At 41.8% G+C, this 26,633-nt stretch overlaps 1 protein-coding gene across 6 annotated transcripts in view; it reads right to left on the reverse strand.

Annotated features, from left to right (window-relative positions):
• The window catches only part of phactr1 (phosphatase and actin regulator 1), a 474,929-nt gene that overhangs the window by 13,953 nt on the left and 434,343 nt on the right, over window positions 1–26,633 (reverse strand). For all 6 annotated transcript variants that reach the window (XM_073023899.1, XM_073023902.1, XM_073023903.1 and 3 more), the window contains one exon: window positions 19,695–19,835. In XM_073023899.1, the coding sequence (XP_072880000.1) occupies window positions 19,695–19,835 (141 nt within the window). The remainder of the gene's footprint in view (window positions 1–19,694; window positions 19,836–26,633) is intronic.

Consider the following 26,633-nt stretch of genomic DNA (forward strand, 5'->3'; position numbering starts at 1 on the left):
TATGTGATTATCATGTGTTATGTGTAGAATGTTTTACACCCTGGTTCTTATATACATTATATGGTTATATATATACATTATATACATGCATGTATGGTGTCAAAATGGTTGCTGTGACGTGTCTAGTGTGGTTGTGTAGTGGATAGTGCTTGTCATTCTCACTATTGTCTTCTACAGCTGTCTAGTAATTTTGCAAAAAGGAGAGCTGAATGTGTAAGTTTCTCCCTGCCAGTACACAGCCTCTCCAACAACAAGCCTCATGTAGTGCCTCCTTGCTGGTGACACATGGAAACTGAACTCCTTTCAGACTCAGGCTGAATTACAGAGGACAGGGAGGATGTCTGGCTCCTGCACATGTAGCACAAAAGCCCATCGATGTGTGGATAAGCCCTGGTGCTCGTGAGCCAGATCCCGAGATATGGGTAAATAGCTCCACTTCTTTGTGGGCAGCCTCGGAAGAAACCAAGGCTATGGGAGTAAAACCCAGATAGCAAATCTGGAGTGGAGCCCCTAAGGTGTCTGGATGTCATTTGGTAGCTCCTGCAGCCAGGCTGGTGCCTAACAAATTGCTTCATAACCCTTCCTTTGGACCACATTGGTGAGGCCCAGAGGAGGATCTTGACGACCTGGCATGTCAGGATCTCCATACCTTCTGCCCAGGCTTGTGATGATGATCATTATCACCCATTGTCCTTTGAGACAGACGGCTGCCAACCATACATGTATATAGTTAAATGACAATAAACTTGACTTGACTGCTCTCCGTAACCTTTGATGCCCTGACTAACCAAGAACCTGTGCTTTAAATAAACTGAATGACTTGGCCTCCACAGTCATTCATGGCAATGAATTCCACAGATGAAGCACCTTCTGGCTAAAGAAATCCCTTCTCATCTCTGTTCTAAATGGATGTACCTATATTCTGAGGCTGTGCCCCTGGTCCTAGACTCATCCATTATAGGAAATGTCCTCCCCACATCCTTTTTATCTAGGCATTTCAAGATTCGAAAGGTTTCAATAAGCTTCTCTTTCATTCTTCTGAACTCCAGTGAGTACAGGCCCAGAACTATCAAATGCGACTCATATGTTAACCCATTCATTCCTGAAATTATTCTCGTGAATCTCCTCTGAACCCTCTCCAATTCCAGCACATCCTTTCTTAGATAAGGGGCCTAAAACTGCTCACAATACTTCACGTGAAGCCTCACCAGTGCCTCATAAAGCCTCAGCATTACATCCTTGCTCTTATATTCTAATCCTTCAGAAATGAAAGCTTTCATTCCCACTGACTCAACCTGCAAGTTAACCTTTAGGGAATCCTGAACAAGGACTCCCAAGTCAGTTTGCACCTCTGATTTTTGAATTTTCCCCTCAGAGTCATAGAACACTACAGCATAGAAACAGGCCCTTCAGCTTGTCTAGTTAGTGCCAAACTATTTAAGCTGCCTAAGTCCCATCGAACTGCACCTGGACCATAGACCTCCCATCAATGTACCTATTCAAACTTTTCATAAATGTTGAAATTGAAATCACACCCACCACTTCCACTGGCAGCTTGTTCCACACTCCCATCACCCATGGAGTGAACAGGTTTCCCCCCCATCCTCACTTTAAACATTTCACCTTTCAACCTTAAGCCATGACCTCTAGTTGTGGTCTCACTCTACCTCAGTGGAAAAAAGCCTGCTTCCATTTACCCTATCTGGACTCCTCATAAATTTCTAGACCTCTATGAAATCTCCTTTCAATGCCCTACATTCTGGGGAATAAAGTTGTAACCCATTCAATCTTTCCTTATAAATCAGGACCTCCAGCCCCAGCAACATCCTTGTAAATTTTCTCTGTACTTTTTCAATCTTATTTATATCTTTTCTGTAGGTAGGTGACTAAAACTGCTGACAATACTCCAAATACCTGTGACGCCACTTTCAATGAATTATGGACCTGTATTCCCAGGTCCCTTTGTTCTACTGCACTACTCAGTGCCCTACCCCTCACTGTGTAAGACCTACCCTGGTAAGTCCTACCAAAGTGCAACACCTCGCACTTGTCTGCATTAAATTCCATTTGCCATTTTTCCAGCTGATGTGGATCCCACTGCAAGCCATGATAGCCTTCCTCACTGGCCACTATACCACCGCCCCCCCCGCCCCCAATCTTGGTGTCATCTGTAAATTTGCTGATCCATATAATCATATAACAATTACAGCATGGAAACAGGCCATCTTGGCCCTTGTAGTCTGTGCTGAACGCTTACTCTCACCTAGTCTCACCAACCTGCACTCAGCCCATAACCCTCCATTCCTTTCCTGTCCATATAACTATCCAATTTTTTTTTAAATGACAATATTGATCCTGCCTCTACCACTTCTACTGGAAGCTCATTCCACACAGCTACCATTCTGTGAGTAAAGAAGTTCCCCCTCGTGTTACCCCTAAAATTTTGCCCCTTAACTTTCTTGTTTGAATCTCCCCTACTCTCAATAGAAAAAACCTATTCACGTCAACTCCATCTATCCCCGTCATAATTATAAATACCTCTATCAAGTCCCCCCTCAACCTTCTACGCTCCAAAGAATAAAGACCTAACTTGTTCAACCTTTCTCTGTAACCTAGATGCTGAAAACCCAGGTAACATTCTAGTAAATCTCCTCTGTACTCTCTCTATTTTGTTGATATCTTTCCTATAATTCGGTGACCAGAACTGTACACAATACTCCAAATTTTGCCTCACCAATGCCTTGTACAATTTTAACATTACATCCCAACTCCTATACTCAATGCTCTGATTTATAAAGGCCAGCATACCAAAAGCTTTCTTCACCACCCTATCCACATGAGATTCCACCTTCAGGGAACTATGCACCATTATTCCTAGATCACCCTGTTCTACTGCATTCCTTAATGCCCTACCATTTACCATGTATGTCCTATTTTGATTATTCCTACCAAAATGTAGCAACTCACACTTATCAGCATTATGCTCCATCTGTCATCTTTCAGCCCATTCTTCTAACTGGCCTAAATCTCTCTGCAAGCTTTGAAAACCTACTTCATTATCCACAACATCATCTATCTTAGTATCATCTGCATACTTACTAATCCAATTTACCACCCCATCATCCAGATCATCAATGTATATGACAAACAATATTGGACCCAGTACAGATCCCTGAGGCACACCACCAGTCACCGGCCTTCAACCCGACAAACAATTATCCACCACTACTCTCTGGCATCTCCCATCCACTGTTGAAACCATTTTACTACTTTAATATTAATACCTAACGATTGAACCTTCCTAACTAACCTTCTGTGTGGAACCTTGTCAAAGGCCTTACTGAAGTCCTTATAGACAACATCCATTGCTTTACCCTCATCAACTTTCCTAGTAACCTCTTCAAAAAATTCAATAAGATTTGTCAAGCATGACCTTCCACGCACAAATCCATGTTGACTGATCCTAATCAGACCCTGTCTATCCAGATCTAAGAATACTTTCCATTAATTTGCCCACCACTGATGTCAAACTTACAGGCCGATAATTGCTAGGTTTACTCTTAGAACCCTTTTTAAACAATGGAACCACATGAGCAATACGCCAATACGTGCTATGAAATATTTCTATCAGAGCCCCTGCTATTTCTACACTAACTTCCCTCAAGGTCCTAGGGAATATCCTGTCAGGACCTGGAGACTTATCCACTTTTATATTCTTTAAAAGCACCAGTACTTCCTCTTCTTTAATCATCATAGTTTCCATAACTACTCTACTTGTTTCCCTTACTTTAACCACATCCAGTTAACCACATTATAATCCAGATCATTGATACGGATGACAAACAACTATGGGACCCTGCATTGGTCCCTAGTGCACTCTACCAGTTACAGGCCTCCAGTCAGAGGCAACCATTTCCTACCACAAAGCCAATGTCTAATCCAGTTTATTACCTCATCCTTAATGCAAACTGACTGAACCTTCCTGACCAACCTCCACGTGGGACCTTGACAAATGCTTTGCTGACATCCATGTAGACAACATCCACTGTATTGCCTTTATCAACTTTATTGGTAGCTTTCTTGAAAGAACTCTAAATGAAAGGTTAGACATGACCAAACATGCACAAAGCCATGTTGATTGTTCCTAATCACTCCCTGTCTATCCAAATATTCACATATCTGGTCCCTTAGAATACCTTCCAACAACTTTCCCACCACTGATGTCAGGCTCACCACCTATAATTTCCTGCTTTATTCTTAGAGCTTTCCTTAAACAGTGTAATAACTTTAGCTAACTTCCAATCCTCTAGTAACTCACCTGTCACTAAGGATGATTTAAAATATCTCTGCTATGGCCCCTGCAATTTCTGCACTTGCCTCCCACAGGGTACGAGGAAACACCTTATCAGGCCTTGGGGATATGTCCACCTAATTTGCCTGAAGACAGCAAATACCTCCTCCTGTTTAAAATTTGCAGATGCTTTGCCTCACTTCTATTGACTCTGTGTCCATCTCCCGAGTAAATACAGATGCCAAAAATCCATCCCTTTTTGCTCCACACATTGATTACAATTCTGATCTTTCAGAGATCCAATTTTGTCTCTTGCAACCCTTTTGCTCTTAACAGATCTGTGGAAGCCCTTAAGATTGTTCTTCACCTTGTTTGCTACTGAAACCTCATGCCTTCTTTTAGCCTTCCTGATTTCTTTCTTAAGTGTTTCCTTGCATTTCTCATACTCCCTACCTGCTTATACTTGCTATGTTCCTCCTTGTTTTTCTTAACCAGGGCCTCAATATCTCTTGAAAATCAAGGTTCCTAAATCTGTTATCCTTGCCTTTTATTCTGACAGGCATATTCAAACTTGGTACTCTCAAAATTTCACTTTTGAAAGCCTCCCACATACCAAATACACCTTTGCCAGAAAACCTGTCCTAAACCACACTTGTTAGATCCTTTCTGATACTATCAAATATCATCTTTATCCAATTCAGAATCTCAACCTGAGGACCAGACCTATTCTTTTCCATAATGACCTTGAAACTAATGACATTATGGTCACTAGATGCAGTGTTACCCTACGCCAGGGGTTCCCAATAATTTTTATGCCATGGACCAATACCATTAAGCAAGGGGTCTATTGACCCCAGGTTAGGAACTTCTATCCTACCAAAACTTCTGTCACCTGCCTTGTCTCATTCACTAATAGGAGATCATGTATTACACACTCTCTTGTTGGAATTTCTATGTACCGATTAAGGAAATTTTCCTGAACACATTTGACAAATTCTATCCCATCTAGTCCTTTTGCAGTATGGGAGTCCCAGTCAATATGTGGAAAGTTAAAACCATTTACTGTCACAACCTTAAGTTTCTTGCAACAGTATGTGCTCTGTCTAAAAATGTGGTCCTCTAAATCCCACATACCACTGTGTGGTCTGCAATGTAGCCCTCAGTTCCACCCATAAAGCCTCACTAGACAAGTTCTCCAGTCTGTCCTGACTGAGCACGGCCATGACATTTCCCCTGACTAGTACTGCCACCCCTCTCGCTCTATCAGAATATTGAGCTACCAGTCTTGTCCCTGTTGTCCCCCAAGTCTCACTAATGGCTACAATATCATAATTCCACGATTCATCCCCTGAGCTCTGCTATGATACATCTGACTTTATCTTTTCTCTCTCAAGCAGCAGGGTGAAATTTAGCATATTATGATCACTGATCTACTAATGGTTCCTTTACTTTAAGCTCCCTAATTAAATTTGGTTCATTAACACCACCCAATCCAGAACTGCCTTTCCCCTTGCGCACTCAATCACAAGCTGCTCAAAAAAGCCATCTTGTAAGCATTCTACAGATTCTCTTTCTTGGGATCCAGCACCAACATGATTTTCCCAATCTACCTGCATATTGAAACCTCCATGACTATTGTAACATTGCCCTCATTACATGCCTTTTCTATTTCCCATTGAAATTTATATCCCACATTCTAGCTACTGTTCAGGACCTGTATGTAACTTCAATCAGGGTCTTTTAACCCTTGCATATAACCATATAACCATATAACAATCACAGCACGGAAACAGGCCATTCCGGCCCTCCTAGTCCGTGCCGAACTCTTAATCTCACCTAGTCCCACCTACCCGCATTCAGCCCATAACCCTCCACTCCTTTCCTGTCCATATACCTATCCAATTTTACCTTAAATGACACAACTGAACTGGCCTCTACTACTTCTACAGGTAGCTCATTCCACACAGCTATCACTCTCTGAGTAAAGAAATACCCCCTCGTGTTTCCCTTAAACTTTTGCCCCCTAACTCTCAAATCATGTCCTCTCATTTGAATCTCCCCTACTCTCAATGGAAACAGCCTATTCACGTCAACTCTATCTATCCCTCTCAAAATTTTAAATACCTCAATCAAATCCCCCTTCAACCTTCTACGCTCCAATGAATAGAGACCTAACTTGTTCAACCTTTCTCTGTAACTTAAGTGCTGAAACCTAGGTAACATCCTAGTAAATCGTCTCTGCACTCTCTCTAATTTATTGATATCTTTCCTATAATTCGGTGACCAGAACTGTACACAAAATTCCAAATTTGGCCTTACCAATGCCTTGTACAATTTTAACATTACATCCCAACTTCTGTACTCAATGCTCTGATTTATAAAGGCCAGCATTCCAAAAGCCTTCTTCACCACCCTATCTACATGAGACTCCACCTTCAGGGAACTATGCACTGTTATTCCTAGATCTCTCTGTTCCACTGCATTCCTCAATACCCTACCATTTACTCTGTATGTTCTATTTGGATTATTCCTGCCAAAATGCAGAACCTCACACTTCTCAGCATTAAACTCCATCTGCCAACGTTCAGCCCATTCTTCTAACTGGCATAAATCTCCCTGCAAACTTTGAAAACCCACCTCATTATCCACAACACCTCCTACCTTAGTATCATCGGCATACTTACTAATCCAATTTACCAACCCATCATCCAGATTATTTATGTATATTACAAACAACATAGGGCCCAAAACAGATCCCTGAGGCACCCCGCTAGTCACTGGCCTCCATCCTGATAAACAATTATCCACCACTACTCTCTGGCATCTCCCATCTAGCCACTGTTGAATCCATTTTATTACTCCAGCATTAATACCTAACGACTGAACCTTCTTAACTAACCTTCCATGTGGAACTTTGTCAAAGGCCTTGCTGAAGTCCATATAGACTACATCCACTGCCTTACCCTCATCAACATTCCTCGTAACTTCTTCAAAAAATTCAATAAGGTTTGTCAAACATGACCTTCCACACACAAATCCATGCTGGCTACTCCTAATCAGATCCTGTCTATCCAGATAATTATAAATACTATCTCTAAGAATACTTTCCATTAATTTACCCACCACTGATATCAAACTGACAGGTCTATAATTGCCAGGCTTACTTCTAGAACCCTTTTTAAACAATGGAACCACATGAGCAATACGCCAATCCTTCGGCACAATCCCCGTTTCTAATGACATCTGAAAGATCTCTGTCAGAGCTCCTGCTATCTCTACACAAACTTCCCTCAAGGTCCTGGGGAATATCCTGTCAGGACCCGGAGATTTATCCACTTTTAAATTTCTTAAAAGCGCCAGTACTCCCACCTCTTTTTGTCATAGGTTCCATAACTTCCTTACTTGTTTCCCACACCTTACACAATTCAATTCCTTCTCCTTAGTGAATACTGAAGAGAAGAAATCGTTCAAAATCTCTCCCATCTCCCTCGGCTCCACACATAGCTGATCACCCTGATTCTCTAAGGGACCAATTTTATCCCTCACTATCCTCTTGCTTTTAATATAACTGCAGAAACCTTTCGGATTTACTTCCACCTTATTTGCCAAACCAAACTCGTAACTTCTTTTAGCTTTTCTAATCTCTTTCTTAAGATTCCTTTTACATTCTTTATATTCCTCGAGCAATTCCTTTACTCCATGCTGCCTATATCTATTGTAGACATCCCTCTTTTTCCGAACCAAGTTTCTAATATCCCTTGAAAACCACGGCGCTTTCAAACCTTTAACCTTTCCTTTCAACCTAACAGGAACATAAAGATTCTGCAGTTTCTTAATTCCACCTACAGTGAAACGCGGAAGATTTAAAAGGACAGAAATCCTGATTTGGGTTTAATTTGGAGAAGGAAGTCTGAGAATCGGAACGGGAGTGCTGCTGGAGCCATTTTGATTTTTTCTTCTCATCGGGGTTAAGAGAGGCAGGACTGCACAGGAGTGTGACGTCGGGTAGTGAAGTGCTGAAGATTTAAAAAGAACACAGCCTTATACAGCGGGCAGCGGAGTGAGCAGGGAGCAGAGTGAAGGCTTAAGGGCTTTGGCTCAATGGGCTTAGGAGGAAACGGTTGAGGCAAGGTAGGTTTAGGTTTCAATTTTTCCTGTTATTTGAGGAAGAGGGAGTTATGAGTGTGAGGGCAGCTTGTTGTTCTCGGTGTCAGATGTGGGAGGTCCTGGAGTCTCCTAGCCTCCCGGACGTCCATATCTGCACCGGATGCGCCGCGCTGCAGCTCCTAAGGGACTGTGTTAGGGAACTGGAGCTGCAGCTCGATGACCTTCATCTGGTCCGGGAGAGTGAGGAGCTGATAGAGAGGAGTTACAGGCAGGTGGTCACACCGAGGCCATGGGAAGCAGACAACTGGGTCACGGTTAGGAAAGGGAAGGGGAAGAGTCAGGTATTAGAGAGTACCCCAGTGGCTGTACCCCTTGACAATATTTACTACTGTTTGAGTACTGTTGGGGAGGGGACAGCCTACCTGGGGAAAGCAACAGTGGCCGTACCTTCGGCACAGAGTCTGGCCCTGTAGCTTAGAAGGGTAGGGAAAGGAAGAGGAAGCCAGTAGTAATAGGGGACTCGATAGTTAGGGGGTCAGATAGGTGATTCTGTGGATGCAGTCTGGAGACCCGGATGGTAGTTGCCTCCCTGATGCCAGGGTCTGGGATGTTTCTGATCGCGTCCAAGATATCCTGAAGTGGGAGGGTGAGGAGCCAGAGGTCATGGTACATATAGGTACCAATGACATAGGTAGGAAAAGGGAAGAGGTCCTGAAAGGAGAATATAGGGAGTTAGGAAGGGAGTTGAGAAGAAGGACTGCAAAGGTAGTAATCTCGGGATTACTGCCTGTGCCCCGCGACAGTGAGAGTAGGAATGGAATGAGGTGGAGGATAAATGTGTGGCTGAGGGATTGGAGTAAGGGGCAGGGATTCAAGTTTCTGGGTCATTGGGACCTCTTTTGGGGCAGGTGTGACCTGTACAAAAAGGACGGGTTGCACTTGATTCCTAGGGGGACCAATATCCTGGCGGGGAGATTTGCGAAGGCTACTGGGGAGACTTCAAACTAGAATAGTTGGGGGGGGGGGGGGTGGGAATCAAATTGAAGAGACTAGGAGAGAAGAGGTTAGTTCACAAATAGAGAAAGCTAGTAGACAGTGTGTGAGGGAGGATAGGCAGGTGAGAGAGAAGGGGAGCACTCAGACTGAAGTTGTAGGGGAGAAGGAAGAAAAAGAAGATAATAAAGTTGTTTGCACCATTAGGGATAAACAGAGAGTAAGAGGTGGAGAATTTCTTAAATGCATTTATTTTTATACTAGGAGCATTGTAAGAAATGTGGATGAGCTTAGAGCATGGATTGATACCTGGAAATATGATGTTGTAGCTATTAGTGAAACATGGCTGCAGGAGGGGTGTGATTGGCAACTAATTATTCCTGGATTTCGTTGCATCAGGTGTGATAGAATTGCTGGGGCAAGAGGGGGAGGTGTTGCATTGCTTGTCAGAGAAAATATTACAGTGGTGCTTTGGCAGGAGAGATTAGAGGGCTCGTCTAGGGAGGATGGAATTGAGGAATGGGAAAGGTGTAGTAACACTTCTAAATGTGTATTATAGACCACCTAATGGGGAGCGAGAATTGGAGGAGCAAATTTGTAAGGAGTTAGCAGATATTTATAGTAAGCAGAGGGTTGTGATTGTCGGAGATTTCAATTTTTCACACATAGACTGGGAAGCCCATACTGTAAAAGGGCTGGATGGTTTGGAGTTTGTAAAATGTGTGCAGGATAGTTTTTTGCAGCAATACATAGAGGCAACAACTAGAGAAGAGGCAGTGTTGGATCTCCTGTTAGGGAATGAGATAGGTCAGATGATGGAGGTATGTGTTGGGGAGCACTTTGGGTCCAGTGATCACAATGCCATTAGTTTCAATATAATTATGGATAGGACTGGACCCAAGGTTGAGATTTTTGATTGGAGAAGGGCTAACTTTAAGGAGATGCGAAAGGATTTAGATGGAGTAGATTGGGAGAATTTGTTTTATGGGAAGGACGTAATAGAGAAATGGAGGTCATTTAAAGGTGAAATTTTGAGGGTACAGAATCTTTACGTTCCTGTTAGGTTGAAAGGAAAGTTTAAAAGTTTGAGAGAGCCATGGTTTTCAAGGGATATTGGAAACTTGGTTCGGAAAAAGAGAGCGATCTATAATAAATATAGGCAGCATGGAGTAAATGAGGAGCTCGAGGAATATAAAGAATGTAAAAAGAATCTTATAACCATATAACAATTACAGCATGGAAATAGGCCATCTTGGCCCTTCTAGTCCTTGCTGAAAGAAAGAAATTAGAAAAGCTAGAAGAAGATATGAGGTTGCTTTGACAAGTAAGGTGAAAATAAATCGGAAGGGTTACTACAGTTATATTAACAGCAAAAGGATAGTGAGGGATAAAATTGGTTCCTTAGAGAATCAGAGTGGACAGCTTTGTGTGGAGCCAAAAGAGATGGGGGAGATTTTGAACAATTTTGTTTCTTCGGTATTCACTAAGGAGAAGGATAAGGTAAGGTAAGGGAAACAAGTAGGGTAGTTATGGAAACTATAATGATTAAAGAAAAGCAAGTACTGGTGCTTTTAAAGAATTTAAAACCATAGAACATTACAGTACAGTACAGGCCCTTCACCCCTCCATGTTGTGCCAACCCATATAATCTTTAAATAAAAAGAACTAACCCCCCACTACCCCATAACCCTCTATTTTTCTTTCATCCATGTGCCTATCCAAGGGGCTCTTAAATACCCCTAATGTTTCAGCCTCCACCACCATCCCTGGCAAGTCATTCCAGGCACTCACATCCCTGTGAAAAAAAAAATACCCCTGATGTCTCCCCTAAACATCCCTCCCTTAATTTTGTACATATGCCCTCAGGGGTTTGCTATTGGTGCCCTGGGAAACAGGTACTGACTATCCACCTTATCTATGCCTCTCATAATCTTGTAGACCTCCATCAAGTCCCCTCTCATTCTTCTACACTCCAAAGAGAAAAGTCCCAGCTCTGCTAACCTTGCTTCATATGACTTGTTCTCCAAACCAGGCAACATCCTGATAAATTTCCTCTGCACCCGCTCCATAGCTTCCACATCCTTCCTATAATGAGGAGACCAGAATTGAACACAATACTCTAAGTGCGGTCTCACCAGAGATTTGTAGAGTTGCAACATGACCTCTCTACTCTTGAACTCAATCCCCCTGTTAATGAAGCCTAGCATCCCATAGGCTTTCTTAACTACCCTATTAACCTGCGCAGCGACCTTGAGGGATGTATGGATTTGAACCCCAAGGTCCCTTTGTTCAGCCACACTCTTAAGTAACTGACCATTAATCCTGTACTCAGTCTTCTGGTTTGTCCTTCCAAAATGCATCACCTCAAACTTATCCGGATTGAACTCCATCTGCCATTTTTCTGCCCAATTCTGCAGCCTGTCTATATCATAGAACATAGAATAGTACAGCACATTACAGGCCCTTCGGCCCACAATGTTGCGCCAACCGTCAAACCCTGCCTCCCATATAAACCCCACCTTAAATTCCTCCATATACCTGTCTAGTAGTGTCTTAAACTTCACTAGTGTATCTGCCTCCACCACTGACTCAGGCAGTGCATTCCACGCACCAACCACTCTCTGAGTGAAAAACATTCCTCTAATATCCCCCTTGAACTTCCCTCCCCTTACCTTAAAGCCTTGTCCTCTTGTACTGAGCAGTGGTGCCCTGGGGAAGAGGCGCTGACTGTCCACTCTGTCTATTCCTCTTAATATCTTGTTCACCTCTATCATGTCTCCTCTCATCCTCCTTCTCGCCAAAGAGTAAAGCCCTAGCTCCCTTAATCTCTGATCATAATCCATATTCTCAAAACCAGGCAGCATCCTGGTAAATCTCCTCTGTACCCTTTCCAATGCTTCCACATCCTTCCTATAGTGAGGCGACCAGAACTGGACACAGTACTCCAAGTGTGGCCTAATTAGAGTTTTATACAGCTGCACCATTACATTGCGACTCTTAAACTCTATCCCTCGACTTATGAAAGCTAACACCCCATAAGCTTTCTTAACTACCCTATCTACCTGTGAGGCAACTTTCAGAGATCTGTGGACATGCACCCCCAGATCCCTCTGCTCCTCCACACTACCAAGTATCCTGCCATTTACTTTGTACTCTGCCTTGGGAGTTTGTCCTTCCAAAGTGTACCACCTCACACTTCTCTGGGTTGAACTCCATCTGCCACTTCTCAGCCCACTTCTGCATCCTATCAATGTCTCTCTGCAATCTTTGACAATCCTCTACACTATCTACATCACCACCAACCTTTGTGTCGTCTGCAAACTTGCCAACCCACCCTTCTACCCCCACATCCAGGTCGTTAATAAAAATCACAACAAGCAGAGATCCCAGAACAGATCCTTGTGGGACACCACTAGTCACAGGCCTCCAATCTGAATGTACTCCCTCCACCACGACCCTCATCTATATGCCTAGACCCTCTTCTGCAGGCAAGCCAATTCTGAATCCACCTGGCCAAACTTCCCTGGATCCCATGCCTTCTGACTTTCTGAATAAACCTACCATGTGGAACCTTGTCAAATGCCTTACATGTAGGTCACATCCACTGCACTACCCTCATCTATATGCCTAGTCACCTCCTCAAAGAACTCTATCAGGCTTGTTAGGCATGATCTGCCTTTCACAAAGCCATGCTGACTGTCCCTGATCAGACCATGATTCTCTAAATGCCCATAGATCCTATCTCTAAGAATCTTTTCCAACAGCTTTCCCACCACAGACGTAAGGCTCACTGGTCTATAATTACCTGGACTATCCCTACTACCTTTTTTGAACAAGGGGACAACATTCGCCTCCCTCCAATCCTCCAGTACCATTCCCGTGGACAACGAGGACATGAAGATCCTAGCCAGAGGTTCAGCAATCTCTTCCCTTGCCTTGTGGAGCAGCCTGGGGAATATTTTGTCAGGCCCCGGGGACTTATCTGTCCTAATGTAATTTAACAACTCCAACACCTCCTCTCGCTTAATATTAACATGCTCCAGAACATCAACCTCACTCATATTGTCCTCACCGTCATCAAGTTCCCTCTCAGTGGTGAATACCGAAGAGAAGTATTCATTGAGGACCTCACTCACTTCCACAGCCTCCAGGCACATCTTCCCACTTTTATCTCTAATCGGTCCTATCTTTACTCCCGTCATCCTTTTGTTCGTCACATAATTGAAGAATGCCTTGGGGTTTTCCTTTACCCTACTTGCCAAGGCCTTCTCATGCCCCCTTCTTGCTCTTCTCAGCCCCTTCTTAAGCTCCTTTCTTGCTACTCTATATTCCTCAATAGACCCATCTGATCCTTGCTTCCTAAACCTCATGTATGCTGCCTTCTTCCACCTGACTAGATTTTCCACTTCACTTGTCACCCATGGTTCCTTCACCCTACCATTCTTTATCTTCCTCACCGGGACAAATTTATCCCTAACATCCTGCAAGATATCCCTAAACATCGACCACATGTCGATAGTACATTTCCCTGCAAAAACATCATCCCAATTCACACCCACAAGCCTTATAGCCTCATAATTTGCCCTTCCCCAATTAAAAATTTCCCTGTTGTCTCTGATTCTATCCTTTTCCATGATAATGCTAAAGGTCAGGGAGCGGTGATCACTGTCCCCCAGATGCTCACCCACTGACAGATCTGTGACCTGACCTGGTACATTACCTAATACTAGATCTAGTATGGCATTACCCCTAGTCAACATACTGTGACAGGAATCCATCCTGGACACACTTAACAAACTCTGCCCCATCTAAACCCTTGGAACTAGTCAAGTGCCAATCAATATTAGAGAAGTTAAAGTCACCCATGATAACAACCCTGTTATTTTTGCACCTTTCCAAAATATGTCTCCCAATCTGCTCCTTGGTATCTTTGCTGCTACCAGGGAGCCTAAAGAATACCCCCAGTAGAGTAACTGCTCCCTTCCTGTTCCTGACTTCCACCCATACTGACTCAAAAGAGGATCCTGCTACATTACCCACCCTTTCTGCAACTGTAATAGTATCCCTGACCAGTAATGCCACCCCTCCTCCCCTCCCCCCCCCCATCCTTTTTAAAGCACTGAAATCCAGGAATATTGAGAATCCATTCCTGCCCGGGTGCCAGCCAAGTCTCCGTAATGGCCACTACATCATAATTCCATGTATGTATCCAAGCTCTCAGTTCATCACCTTTGTTCCTGATGCTTCTTGCATTGAAGTACACACACTTTAGCCCTTCTACCTTACTACCTTTACACCCTTTATTCTGCTTCTCTTTCCTCAAAGCCTCTCTATTTGTTAGATCTGGCTTTACTCCATGCACTTCTTTCACTGCTCTATCACTCCATAACCTTGTAACTTCCTTGTAAACCTTCATCTCTTGTAACCTTTGACAAGCTGCAGCTCTATCCACAACTCCTCCAATCTTTGTGTCATCCGCAAACTTACTCACCCATCCTTCTGACTCTACAGCCAGGTCATTTATAAAAATCACAAATAGCAGGGGTCCCAGGACAGATCCCTGCGGCACTCCACTTGTCACTGACCTCCAGGTAGAATACTTTCCTTCCACAACTACCCTCTGCTTTCTTCCTTTAAGCCAATTTTCTATCCAAACAGCCAAGGTTCCACTTATCCCATGCCTCATGACTTTCTCGATAAGTCTCTCGTGAGAGACCTTGTCAAATGCCTTGCTAAAGTCCATGTAGATCACATCCACTGCCCTACCCTCATCAATTTCTTTTGTTACCTCTTCAAAAAACTCAATCAGCCTCGTGAGGCATATCTTCCCTTCACAAAGCCATATTGACTATCCATGAGTAGACTGTACTTCTCCAAATGCTCATGGATCCTATCCTTAAGAATCCTTTCCAGTAGTTTGCAGACCACTGACGTGAGACTCACCGGTCTATAGTTCCCAGGTTTCTTCCTATTACCTTTTTTAAACAAGGGAACTACATTTGCCATTCTCCAGTCCTCCAGCACTTTCCTTGTAGCCAAAGAGGATTCAAAGATCTTAGCTAATGCTCCAGCGATCTCTTCTCTCAATTCCCACAACAACCTGGGGTGTATCATATCTGGCCCTGGGGATTTATCAATCTTGATGTTTTTAAGAAGATCCAGCACTTTTTCTGTCATCTCCACATTGTCCAGCACACAGGCCTGCTCTATTTCGACCTCACTCTGATCAAGATCTTTTTCACTTGTGAATACTGAAGCAAAGTATTCATTTAGGACTGCCCCAACCTCTTCCGCCTCCAGGCACATGTTGCCCTCTTTATCCTTTAGCGGTCCCACCTTCATTCTCATCATCCTCCTGTTCTTCACATATGCATAGAACGCCTTGGGGTTCTCCTTAATCCTACATGCCAAGGCCTTCTCATGCCCCCTTCGAGCGCTCCTATGTCCTTTCTTTAGCTCCATCCTGGCTACCCGATATTTCTCATGAGCCCTTCCTACTTCCTGCTTCTTATATCTAACATATGCTTCCTTTTTATTTCCCCACAGATTTCCCACCTGGCACTTATCCCTGAAGAGTGGACTGAAAGATGGCAGATGGAGTTTAATGCTGATAAATGTGAGGTGCTACATTTTGGTAGGACTAATCAAAATAGGACATACATGGTACATGGTAGGGCATTGAAGAATGCGGTAGAACAGTGTGATCTAGGAATAATGGTTCATAGTTCCCTAAAGGTGGAATCTCGTGTGGATAAGTTGGTGAAGAAAGCTTTTGGTATGCTGGCATTTATAAATCAGAGCATTGAGTATAGGACTTGGGATGTAATGTTAAAATTGTACAAGGCATTGGTGAGGCCAAATTTGGAGTATTGTCTACAGTTCTGGTCACAAAATTATAGGAAAGGTGTCAACAAAATAGAGTACAGAGGAGATTTACTAGAATGTTACCTGAGTTTCAGCACCTCAGTTACAGAGAAAGGTTGAACAAGTTAGGTCTTTATTCTTTGGAGCGTAGAAGGTTGAAGGGGGACTTGATAGAGGTATTTAAAATTATGAGGGGGATAGATAGAGTTGACATGGATAGGCTTTTTCAATTGAGAGTAGGGGAGATTCAAACAAGAGGACATGAGTTGAGAGTTAAAGGGCAAAAGATTAGGGTAACATGAGGAAGAATTTCTTTACTCAGAGAGTGGTAGCTGTGTGGAATGAGCTTCCAGTAGAAGTGGTAGAGGCAGGTTCGATATTGTCATTTAAAAAAAAAATTGGATAGTTATATGGACAGTAAAGGAATGGAGGGTTATGGGCTGAGTGCAGGTTGGTGGGACTAGGTGAGAGTAAGTGTTCAGCATGGACTAGAAGGGCCAAGATGGCCTGTTTCCGTGCTGTAATTGTTATATGGTTTATATGGTTTACGAGGATTCTACATCTTCCAAAAATATGTCACCTCTTTCTAAGGATTTGATTTCATTTTTTACCAACAGAGCCAACCCACTGACTCTGCCTATCTGCCTGTCTTTTCAATACAGTGCGTATCCTTGGATGTTAAGCTCGCAATTGTGATCTTCTTTCAGCCACAACTCAATGATGCCCACAATGTCATACCTGCCGATCTCTATCTACTGTACGGTAGAAGATCGTCTATCTAATTTCGTACAGTGAGTGCATTCAAATACATTCCGTCCTGCATTCATCACTCTTTTTTGATTTGGCCCTGTATTATATTCATCCCACTGCAATTTTGCCATATCATCTGTTTGTCCTTCCCGACAGTCTACAATGTTTTGACTTGTATACCAGCTGCTTCATCTTCAGCCTTATCACTCTGATTCCAATTCCCCTGCTATTTCACCATTTCAGAGAAATTTGGATAAGTACCTGGATGGGAGGGGTATGTAGGGGTGCAGATGCATGGACTAGATGGGCCAAAGGCTTGTTTCTGTGCTAGTTCTGGGGTGTGAGTGTCAGGTTGCTAGTTCTTCCAATAGTAAGTTGAACACAATGTGATGGCTAGAAATACCCTGAAGTGAACACTTCTCACCAGTTCTTTTTAAATTGTTTACCTTATTCAGGATGGATTTAGAGGTTTAAGTTTAGCTTGTACAAATGACATTGTGGTTGTACTCAAATGGTAAAAACGTGGTTTTTTTTTCTTTTACAAGATCAACAAGGTCACGGCATGGTAACTCTGCTGTAACTCATGTGATCGGTGGATTAGGGAACACTATTTGTATTATGCACTGGTTCGAGTACAATTGCATTTGGGAAAACCTGTTTAAATTTGTGCTTTGAAGACAACCGTAGTTATTTGTTGAGAAGTTGTTGTGTGAGGATGGCCATTATTTCCACCCTACAATGATGGGCTCCAGGCTTTGTGCAATGACCTGTACATGGTTGAAATGGACATCTCTCACTCCGATAGCCTAGTGCATGTTTTCAAACAGGCCTGCAACTACACCATGCCTGGAATGCTGCCATGAATGTTGCCCCACTGTAGTCCTCATCATAATCTTCTCAGAGCTAGGACCTGGGCTATTCTTTTCCCTTGACCAGACTGCATACGACCACTGCCCAAAGGCTCACCACATGCAATTCTGCATTGGCTATCATTAATTAGTGATAGCATTTGAGCTGGTGCCTGCAGAACACACACTGGGGTGCTCCCTTTATTGCTGGCTTCTTGCTTAGTTACCTCTGTTTGATCAGCTTGCAATTTTTAACTGACTTAAAGAGAAGCACAAAGGCACAATGTGCTCATGGTGAATGGAGGCAGGAATGGTTACACCATCTTCTGCTGATGATGTGGAATGAGAGATGTCAGAAGAGGAATTAGGTAGGACCACAGAATCATCTTCAATATCACTGTTCCATCTCTGGCCAAGGACACTGTGCCAGTAATTCAAAAATAATACTCTGTCATCCAGATAAGTGAACCATTTAACTCATGCTTGCCCTTCACCGTCTACTCTGTTGTTCTGTGTTGTCTACTTATGGAATGGAGAGTGAGTTCTTTTAGCGTTTTCTTGTGCGTTTTATAGTTTGTCTCTATTTCCTGAACAGCTGGCAAGGTGTGGAATGTACAAGGGTTGAATGCATGTCTTGGAGCAGTGCTATGTGAGAAGGCAAGTTTTGTACAAGCTGATGGTAGGAGTTCTGACTAATGGGTCTTGATAGGTGATTGCAAGGAACAGTGTGAGAGGATGTTGGTGGATGGAATTTAATGGTGCATTCATTTAGCTGTATAACACAAGGCTCTTAAACTTCCACTGATGCTCACCTTGGTTGGTGACATTAGCCTGGAAAACCTCATCATATCTTCAGAGGGAAGATCTCTCTAACTTTCTCCACCATTGTCAACCAAGATGCAAAACTCCTTGTGCTTGTTCTCTATTCAAGCATCAGTGACAAGATTTTCCACCATTAGCTATAGGCATAGAGCACTTCCCTTTTAAGAGAGGCGGGGTGGCTTCAATCAACATTTTTTAGGTTTCAGCTTGTACCAGACACCCATGAAGCTAGGTCCTATGTATGTGTAGCAGCACAGTGTGAATAGTATTGCATAGAAAATCAGATGACTGCGAGGTGGAATCACCAATTTGCTCTATATCTTGCATTGATTCCATGGAACAAGGATTACTTTGCTATTATGATCCCAGCGCATGTTTCTAGATTTGGGAAAATTTGGGAGAAGTGGTTCATGGACAGTGGCTCATTGATGAATTTCTTGAGAGTCAACAAATTTACTGACATTTCCTCCCAAGTTTCAGGGACCAGTATTTTATGAATGATCAATATTTTATGGATTAGTGGGAGTGCTGGAAAGTTTGTCTTTAGGCTGAGCACATGTACAGGCGCCCACATGTACAGAATTTACTGTCTGTCATACCTGCAGTACAGATAGAGTCACTGAGGAAAGTCAGAGCATGTACTGCTGAAAGTAGCAATTCATTGGATATAGTCAATGCTGAACCTATGGTTCAGGGGACAGAGGCATCACCTCCATGCACGAACTCTCCACGTTTCAGTAGTGGTGTGAACATGAAACAGAGACACATGAGACTGCAAATGTTGGAATATGAAGAACACATAAAATTGCTCAGGCAGCATCTATGGAGGGAAATGGACAGTTGACATTTCGGGCCAAGACCATTCATTTGGACTGTGAACATGAAACCCACATTCAGTAAAATGCGTTTATTGTTGTGTATCATTTGCTTTGCTGCTAGTTTTCAGCAAAACTAGTTAAAAGAAATGCTTATAATATTGCCATTCCAATACATCTGTATATTTGTTCCTGAGATCTTACTTTGTCAGCAGCTGTCAGTCTCGTCCACGGCTTGTCGGCACGTCTGTCATAGTCCTGGGCTTCAGCCACCTCCACATAGTCACTGAAACGGATAAGGATTTTTCTCTCCCTCAACTCCTCCACAGTAGGCCTCTGGCTAAGCTAGAAATAAAAAACAAAATTGATATTATAGATATAAAAGAAAAGATTAAATTTAGTCATCTGCTTGTAATCTTTTTGAATACCTTGTAGAAGGTAGGTCATTTAAGTACACGTGAGTTCCATTTATCACGTAAGTATAGGCTTAGCTCTGTAGGTAACTACTCACCAGTAAGAACTCTGAATATTGCCTATGTTTACTGTTCTGCCACTAGAGGCACTGTTTGTTTTGTATGCAGTTTGTTTTGCACAAACAACACTTCCTGCTTGTAAACTTTTTTTTACATCATTTCCTGCACAGGGTAATTTGGATTTTGACTTGGGGCAAACACAGTAGAACACCATCCATCTGCATTCACTCTTTATTTGCCCTTGAAACAGCAATATTTGTGAGTCTTAAGCTTTCTTAATATTGGTAAATAGTTCATCACTTTAAGCTATCATTGTGCCATGAATTCGCTCTGGTCCATGGCATAAATATAGAGTATTGCATGTGTGTATTACTATCAGCATTTAATGCTGATAGTGAGAAAAATCAATAATATTAATTCATTCATGTGCACGATGATCTGTATTGAATCTAATAAGTGTTTTACTTATCTTTTTGTAGTTTCTCATTTAAAAGCTCTGAAGAAAGCTTCCAGCTTAGGTGATTTTTAAGAAGATGTTCAACCCCCTGTCTAGCTTTGTACACAACGTACTGCGTGGGCTGTTGAATGAAAAGTTAACTTGTCTTCTTAACCTCCTCTGCTCCAGAGAGGACAGACCTACCCTGTCCAGTCTCTCCTCATAACTGAAATGCTCCATCCCAGGCAACATTCTAGTGAATTTCCTCTACACTCTCTCCAGTGTTATAACATATGTAATCAGTGCTTCATCAACAGTCGCACAAATTTACAAGGGTGCCCCAGTCCAGAATCAATCTAGCATATAAAGCTAACGTAATTACTAAGTATGCAGAGAGGAAACTACTTTTGCGGTTCATAAGAATGAACATATGTATGTACACTAAACTTATGAATTTGGTAACAAAATGGGGACTTGTTCCTGAGTAGAGACCATAACTTGGGTGTTCGTTACCTGGGGACGCCTTCATAGTTTTCATCTTCTTACCTCGGAAGGATGCCTTAGGATATTATGTAGGTGCTACATAAAAGTAAGTTATTTTACATTTTGCTTTTTTGTTTGGCATTCAGTTTAAGGATGGCAATAATTTGCCCATCTCACACCAAAAGAAGAGGGGTTACTTCTGGTGCTAAATTTTGTATTGAGTAATCTCAGTAAACTATGACTGTGCAATGATCCTTAGCTCATACAGGTATTCATATTGATTGAAAACATGCTACAAATACTCAGCTTTCCTAACACTATTTCTCACTCTACATAAGCTACCTGACCTGCTGAATATTACCAGCATTTTCTGTCTTTATTAAATCACAATTTAGTTTGTGCTAAGAGTTTTGTTTAAGTTTCTACAATGTCTTATTTTCCTGAGCACTGTGCTTTGCCTATTTTTGCTTGTTCTTGAATCAGGCAATCTCATTTAATCTTCCTGGTGTGATCTCCACAACAATTATATTTCTTGGATGGCTAAGCATTGCTGCACGTAGATCTTTCACTCATTTTCACCTTTACTGTAAAAATATTAAGTATTATAGTTGGTAGAACAACGAAATTTCAGAGATGGTTTAGCATCTGATTAAATAGATTATATTTCTAGATCTCTTTCCAGAAATATTTCCATATTTCAGTTCTCTGATTAGAATAGATCACATAACTCATTTCATATATTTATAGCTATTGGCTGTAATTTTTTGCTAAGTACTGACATGGTGGGCTTCAGGGGGGTATAATAAAACCACTATATTGACACTGTAGAAAAACCTCTTCTCAAATGAATGTGAGAATGTATAGGTCCAGAAGGTATAATCTTTGCTCACTGAATGAAAAGTGGATGGACTTTCCAAGCAGTTATTGCCAGCATGAAACACCATTATTAGAGATCATGAGCATACACTTTTACATACACTAAAATCAGCAAGTTTTGAAACCACAAAGTAACTTAATTGCTTTTGTTATCAGAAATTTTGAACTCCTTATCAATTTTTTTGAATCATTAACAATACCATCCACATCTGGGTAGTCTATTCCTTGTGTCCTTGTATGCAATACCAAGTATGTTTAAAATGTGCATTCATTTACTTGTTCTTCAGATGATGTCAGCAATCCTGGTGAAGTCTGTGATCATGTAAAAGCAAAATTCATGGTATGGATAGGGGAGAGTGGAATTGTGTGTGAAGGTGGGAGGCGGGGTTGGAGTGAAAATGGTGCAAAGATTGTAATGTCTTATTAACCCTTGTCTCTTGAGTAAAATACAAGCAGCCAACTAGTTTCCACTGCTTGCTTTTTAACCTAATAGCACCCAGACAACACTCATTGGTGAGTGAGTGATTGGCATCAACTGAAGTAAATCTGTATTAGAACATAGAACGGTACTCTTGTGTATTTAATATTTCAGTAATATTTGAGTAATATTGTAAATATATTGTTTGATTAAGTATTACTATTTTGTTCAATTACTTCATTTTGGGTTACAAGTAAAAGTACGTAGAAGTTATGTGTTATTACGCCACCACGTCATGAGAGCATGCCTCATAAAAGAAAAACACAGAGCTAAACATGTTTTTTCCAGCTCTGTGTTTTCTTTCAATTAGTATTACGTTTTGAAGTTTCAAAACATAACAGTGGCAATGAGTAAGTTTTAAAATGAACTCGAGATGACGCACAACTTAAGAAAAAAGTAAAGCAAAACACTTGAATTTAAAAAATGTAGCAAGATGTCCGAGCTAAACAACAAGTGCAGCATGTTTTTTTTTCTTCAGAAGGAGAAAGATGGTCGAGTTTAAAAAAAAGGCAGAAAATGGATGAGTTCACAGGTTCATAAGCAGTGAGTACCAGTTGATAATAATCATAAATTAAAAAAAGAACAGAAATGGCTGGCTATGTTGGAAAGGTAGACACATTCAATTGCACGATTGATAACTGGCTGATGCATCCAGATGTGTCAAGAGGTACATTGAAGCAAATTAAGTGGCCAATGAGAAACAAGTGCCAGTTTTGCTAAGTGTAACTTGTGGAAGAGCATACAGTTTGACTGCTCCAACCAAGCCAGCTGAAATGAGCTTTGCTGAAAACATGAAAGTAATGCAGGATCATTTAGAAGCAAAGCCATTGTTGATTGCAGAATGCTTTAGGTTTCATAAATGGAATCCAAAGGCAGGGGTGTCCATTTCAGCTTATATAGCGGACTTGAAGAAATTGCCTGAGCATTGTCAGTTCAGTGATGGGCTTAATGATGCACTGAGAGATCATTTAGTTTGTGGAATCTTACAAGAAAGTTTTCAAAAATGGCTTCTAGCTGAAGCACAGCTCTCATTTGAAATTTGAACAGTTGAAATTGCTGTATCAATGGAAACAGCAGACAAAGACACAACTGAGTTGCAGTCAGGAATGAAAGTGAGCTTGCAACATCCAAACAGAAACCTGCCTAGCTGACAAGTTGTGTTACCACTGCGGCAGGGACTTACACACTCTTGATTAAGGCAGGTTTAAAGGTGAATCCTGGAGAAAATGCAACATACAAACAGCATGTTGGGCAGCCAAAAGTAAATGGACTGCACAGAGAATAGAAAAAGATAAAAAGTAAAGTTTCAGTTTACACCAGAAGTGAACGGCCAGTTGGCCAATTAACTAAAAGGGAATTGGACACCAGCTTGGCTGTTTCAGTCATTCCAGAAGTTGAGTTTGAATGACATTTCAAAGATACTGAACTGAATCCTGCAGACATCCAACTAATAATTTATATAGGAACAAAGTTAACTCTTGTGGGAATGACATTTGTAATAGTGAAATACAATGACCAACAACTCACACTGGTTGTATATTGTGAAAATCAGGAAGCATTGTTGGGCTGTGATTGGCAGAAACAACTATAACTTGATTGCAGATCCAACCACAATTTGCATGCCAAATCCCCTAAAATAGTCAACTGTAAGCAAATTAAGGAAGGTATTGGATGATGTCACAGCTGTGTTCAAGGAAGGCATTGGAAAACTCTAACATATCAAGGGAAAATAGTGTTAAGTGAAAATGCCACACCCATGGCTTACAGAGCCCGTTAGGATCCTTATACCATATGTGATAAATTCGTTGACGACCTAGATCATGTGGCGTCTGAAGGAATTCTTTTCAAGGTTGACTGAAGCCCATGGGAAACACCACAGGTCTCAGTAACCAACAAATATTTGTCTGTTGGGATCTGTGGTGACTTTAAGGTAACAGGTTAAAAAGAACCAGTAGAAATGGACACACCTGGAGTCTGAGTCTTCCGTTATAAACTCTATTTTATTAATAACTACGTGATAAAGTAATATAAAACAAGATAAGGCAAAACAGGTTAGCAAAGTATATGCATATATATATAAGTGAGTAAATAAAGTTCCCAAGCTTCTCCCAGCTCAGGTGATTAGATGATACAGTCTTACGGTGGTATGGTAAGTAGTCAATTCAGTTCTGGAATTTGATTTGAGTAGAGTTGGAGAGAGAGAGAGTGAGAGTTGTTTTGTCTTCCCAGTGCCAATGCCGATGAATCCTCCACGTCGCCCTCCTGGTCAAATCTTCTGAACTTACAGTCACCGACTGTGACCACAAAAAGAGAATGCCATTTTCACTTGGTACCGCTATCAACCCAGGCAAGGGTTAAACACACCGATAGCGTTCCACTGGTTAGGCCTTTTGTCCACACTGTGAGAAAACCCCCCACCTTTTTCATGGGCACACAAAGCTCAACCAGTGTCTTCCTTGGTGTCTGGCATGACTGATTACAAAGCCAACTGACCTTGTATATATCTCACAAGTGCTGAACATGAATGGTCCATCATATAGTTCTGTCTTTCAGTTTCCAAGGCAACTCACAGACTTTTTGCTGCTCTCTCTCTCCCTGTAATAGCACACACCCTGTTCGCTCCCTCTCTCTCTTTTTAAAGGAACAGTCCACTTAGAATAATCCTTCAGATCTCGCCACACTATCAGCCCAGTACTGAAAGTAGATCAATACCCTCTGCCCAGGATAGAGGATATTTTTGCAAACCTTTCTGGAGGGAAACACTTCAGCAAAGTCGACTTAGCTGAGGCCTACCTACAGATGGAAATAAAAGACAAAAGCAAAGAATTTCTCACCATAAATACTGTAATAGGCTTATTTTTGGAGCAGCATCTGCACTTGCAGTCTGGCAGAAAGCGATGGATCAAGTGCTGGAAAGCTGCCCAGGCACTCAGTATTACCTGGCTAACATCATTGTTACTCATGAGGATAACAAGGAACATCTCCAAATTTCAAGGCAGTGTTAAAGAGATTAGAAGATTATGGGCTTAGAGCACGATACAGTAAGTGTGAACCCTTTATATCAAACATCACTTACTGTGGTCACACTATTGATGCACAAGATTTACACAGGTCCATTGAAAAAATTCAAGCAGTGGTGGAAAGAGTTTACCCTCATTACTGATTATCAACCACTGGTGTTCATTTTCAATCCACAGAAGGATGTTCCATTATCAGCAGCAGCACAAATGCAGAGTTGAGTTCTGTTTTGTTGAGGACAAAATTACAAGATTGAATTCGAAAGGATGACTAATCATGGAAATGCAGATGGATGGTCCCATTTATCCTTAGAAAAAGAAATACTTAAAGAGGAAATACTCCTCTATGTATTTTTCCTAATGCAAATCAAAAGTCTGCCTATCGAAAGGAAACTAGAAAAGACCCCATACTTTCTCAGGTCTACATGGCAATTCAAAATGGCTGGAATGTGCAACAGAAATTCCAGTTTCCTCCCAGTTTTACCATTGCTGGGATGTACTTTCCTTTGACAGAGATTGCCTTCTGTGGGGATTGAGAGTTATTGTCCTATCGAAGCTGAGAGCTAAAGTGTTGGAGGACTACAGTACATGTCAGTCATCACGGCATGGTCAAAATGAAAGTGTTGGTTTGAAGCTTTGTCTGGTGGCCTGATTAAGCAGGTTACCATACACTGTATGGGATGCCAATATGTCTAGAAGGAAGGTGTCAATAGTTGTCAGACCCACTTCCTGCAGCCCCAGAGTCAACTCCTACAATTATGACTGACAAAGCCCTAAAACCTGAGATTGTTTCAAGCCACAAGTCTGCCAAGCAGAGTGAACTCCCTTCTCAGGAAAGATGTTATCTCACAAGAGTGAAAAATCCTCCACAGCGATTACATTTAGGTCTGAATGGCCAATTTAAAATTTACTATGCTGTGTATGTCTATATAGTAGTTGTATTATAGCAAATATATTGTTTAATTTTATTAATTAAATATAGTAAATATATTGTTTAATTTAATTAAGTACCACAGAGCTGTGTACTTAGCCCTGTTTTATTCACTTTATACTTACGATCCCTGCATCAGAGCTGTTTTCTGCTGTAACCGCAAATCAACATTTCACCAACTTTGCTTCTGATTGACACTCACCTTTGCCTACATACAATTTATCTCTCACTCTATCTTTCCTGAACCTTGCCACTTCTGAGGATATCCCACTGAAAGCTATTGGTTCCCCAATGATTATACTTAAGTCAGCTGCTTCCTTTATTCCATTCACTTGCTTTATCTACCTCCATTACATCTCTTCTGAAGTTGCCATTTTACAGACAATGCTTCAATATGGCTTCTTTTTGCTTCAAATATGATTCCTTTAACCCAGGAGCTGAATTACATC

This window comes from Hemitrygon akajei, chromosome 20 (assembly GCF_048418815.1).
Source record: "Hemitrygon akajei chromosome 20, sHemAka1.3, whole genome shotgun sequence".
Classification (NCBI taxonomy): Eukaryota; Metazoa; Chordata; class Chondrichthyes; order Myliobatiformes; family Dasyatidae; genus Hemitrygon; species Hemitrygon akajei.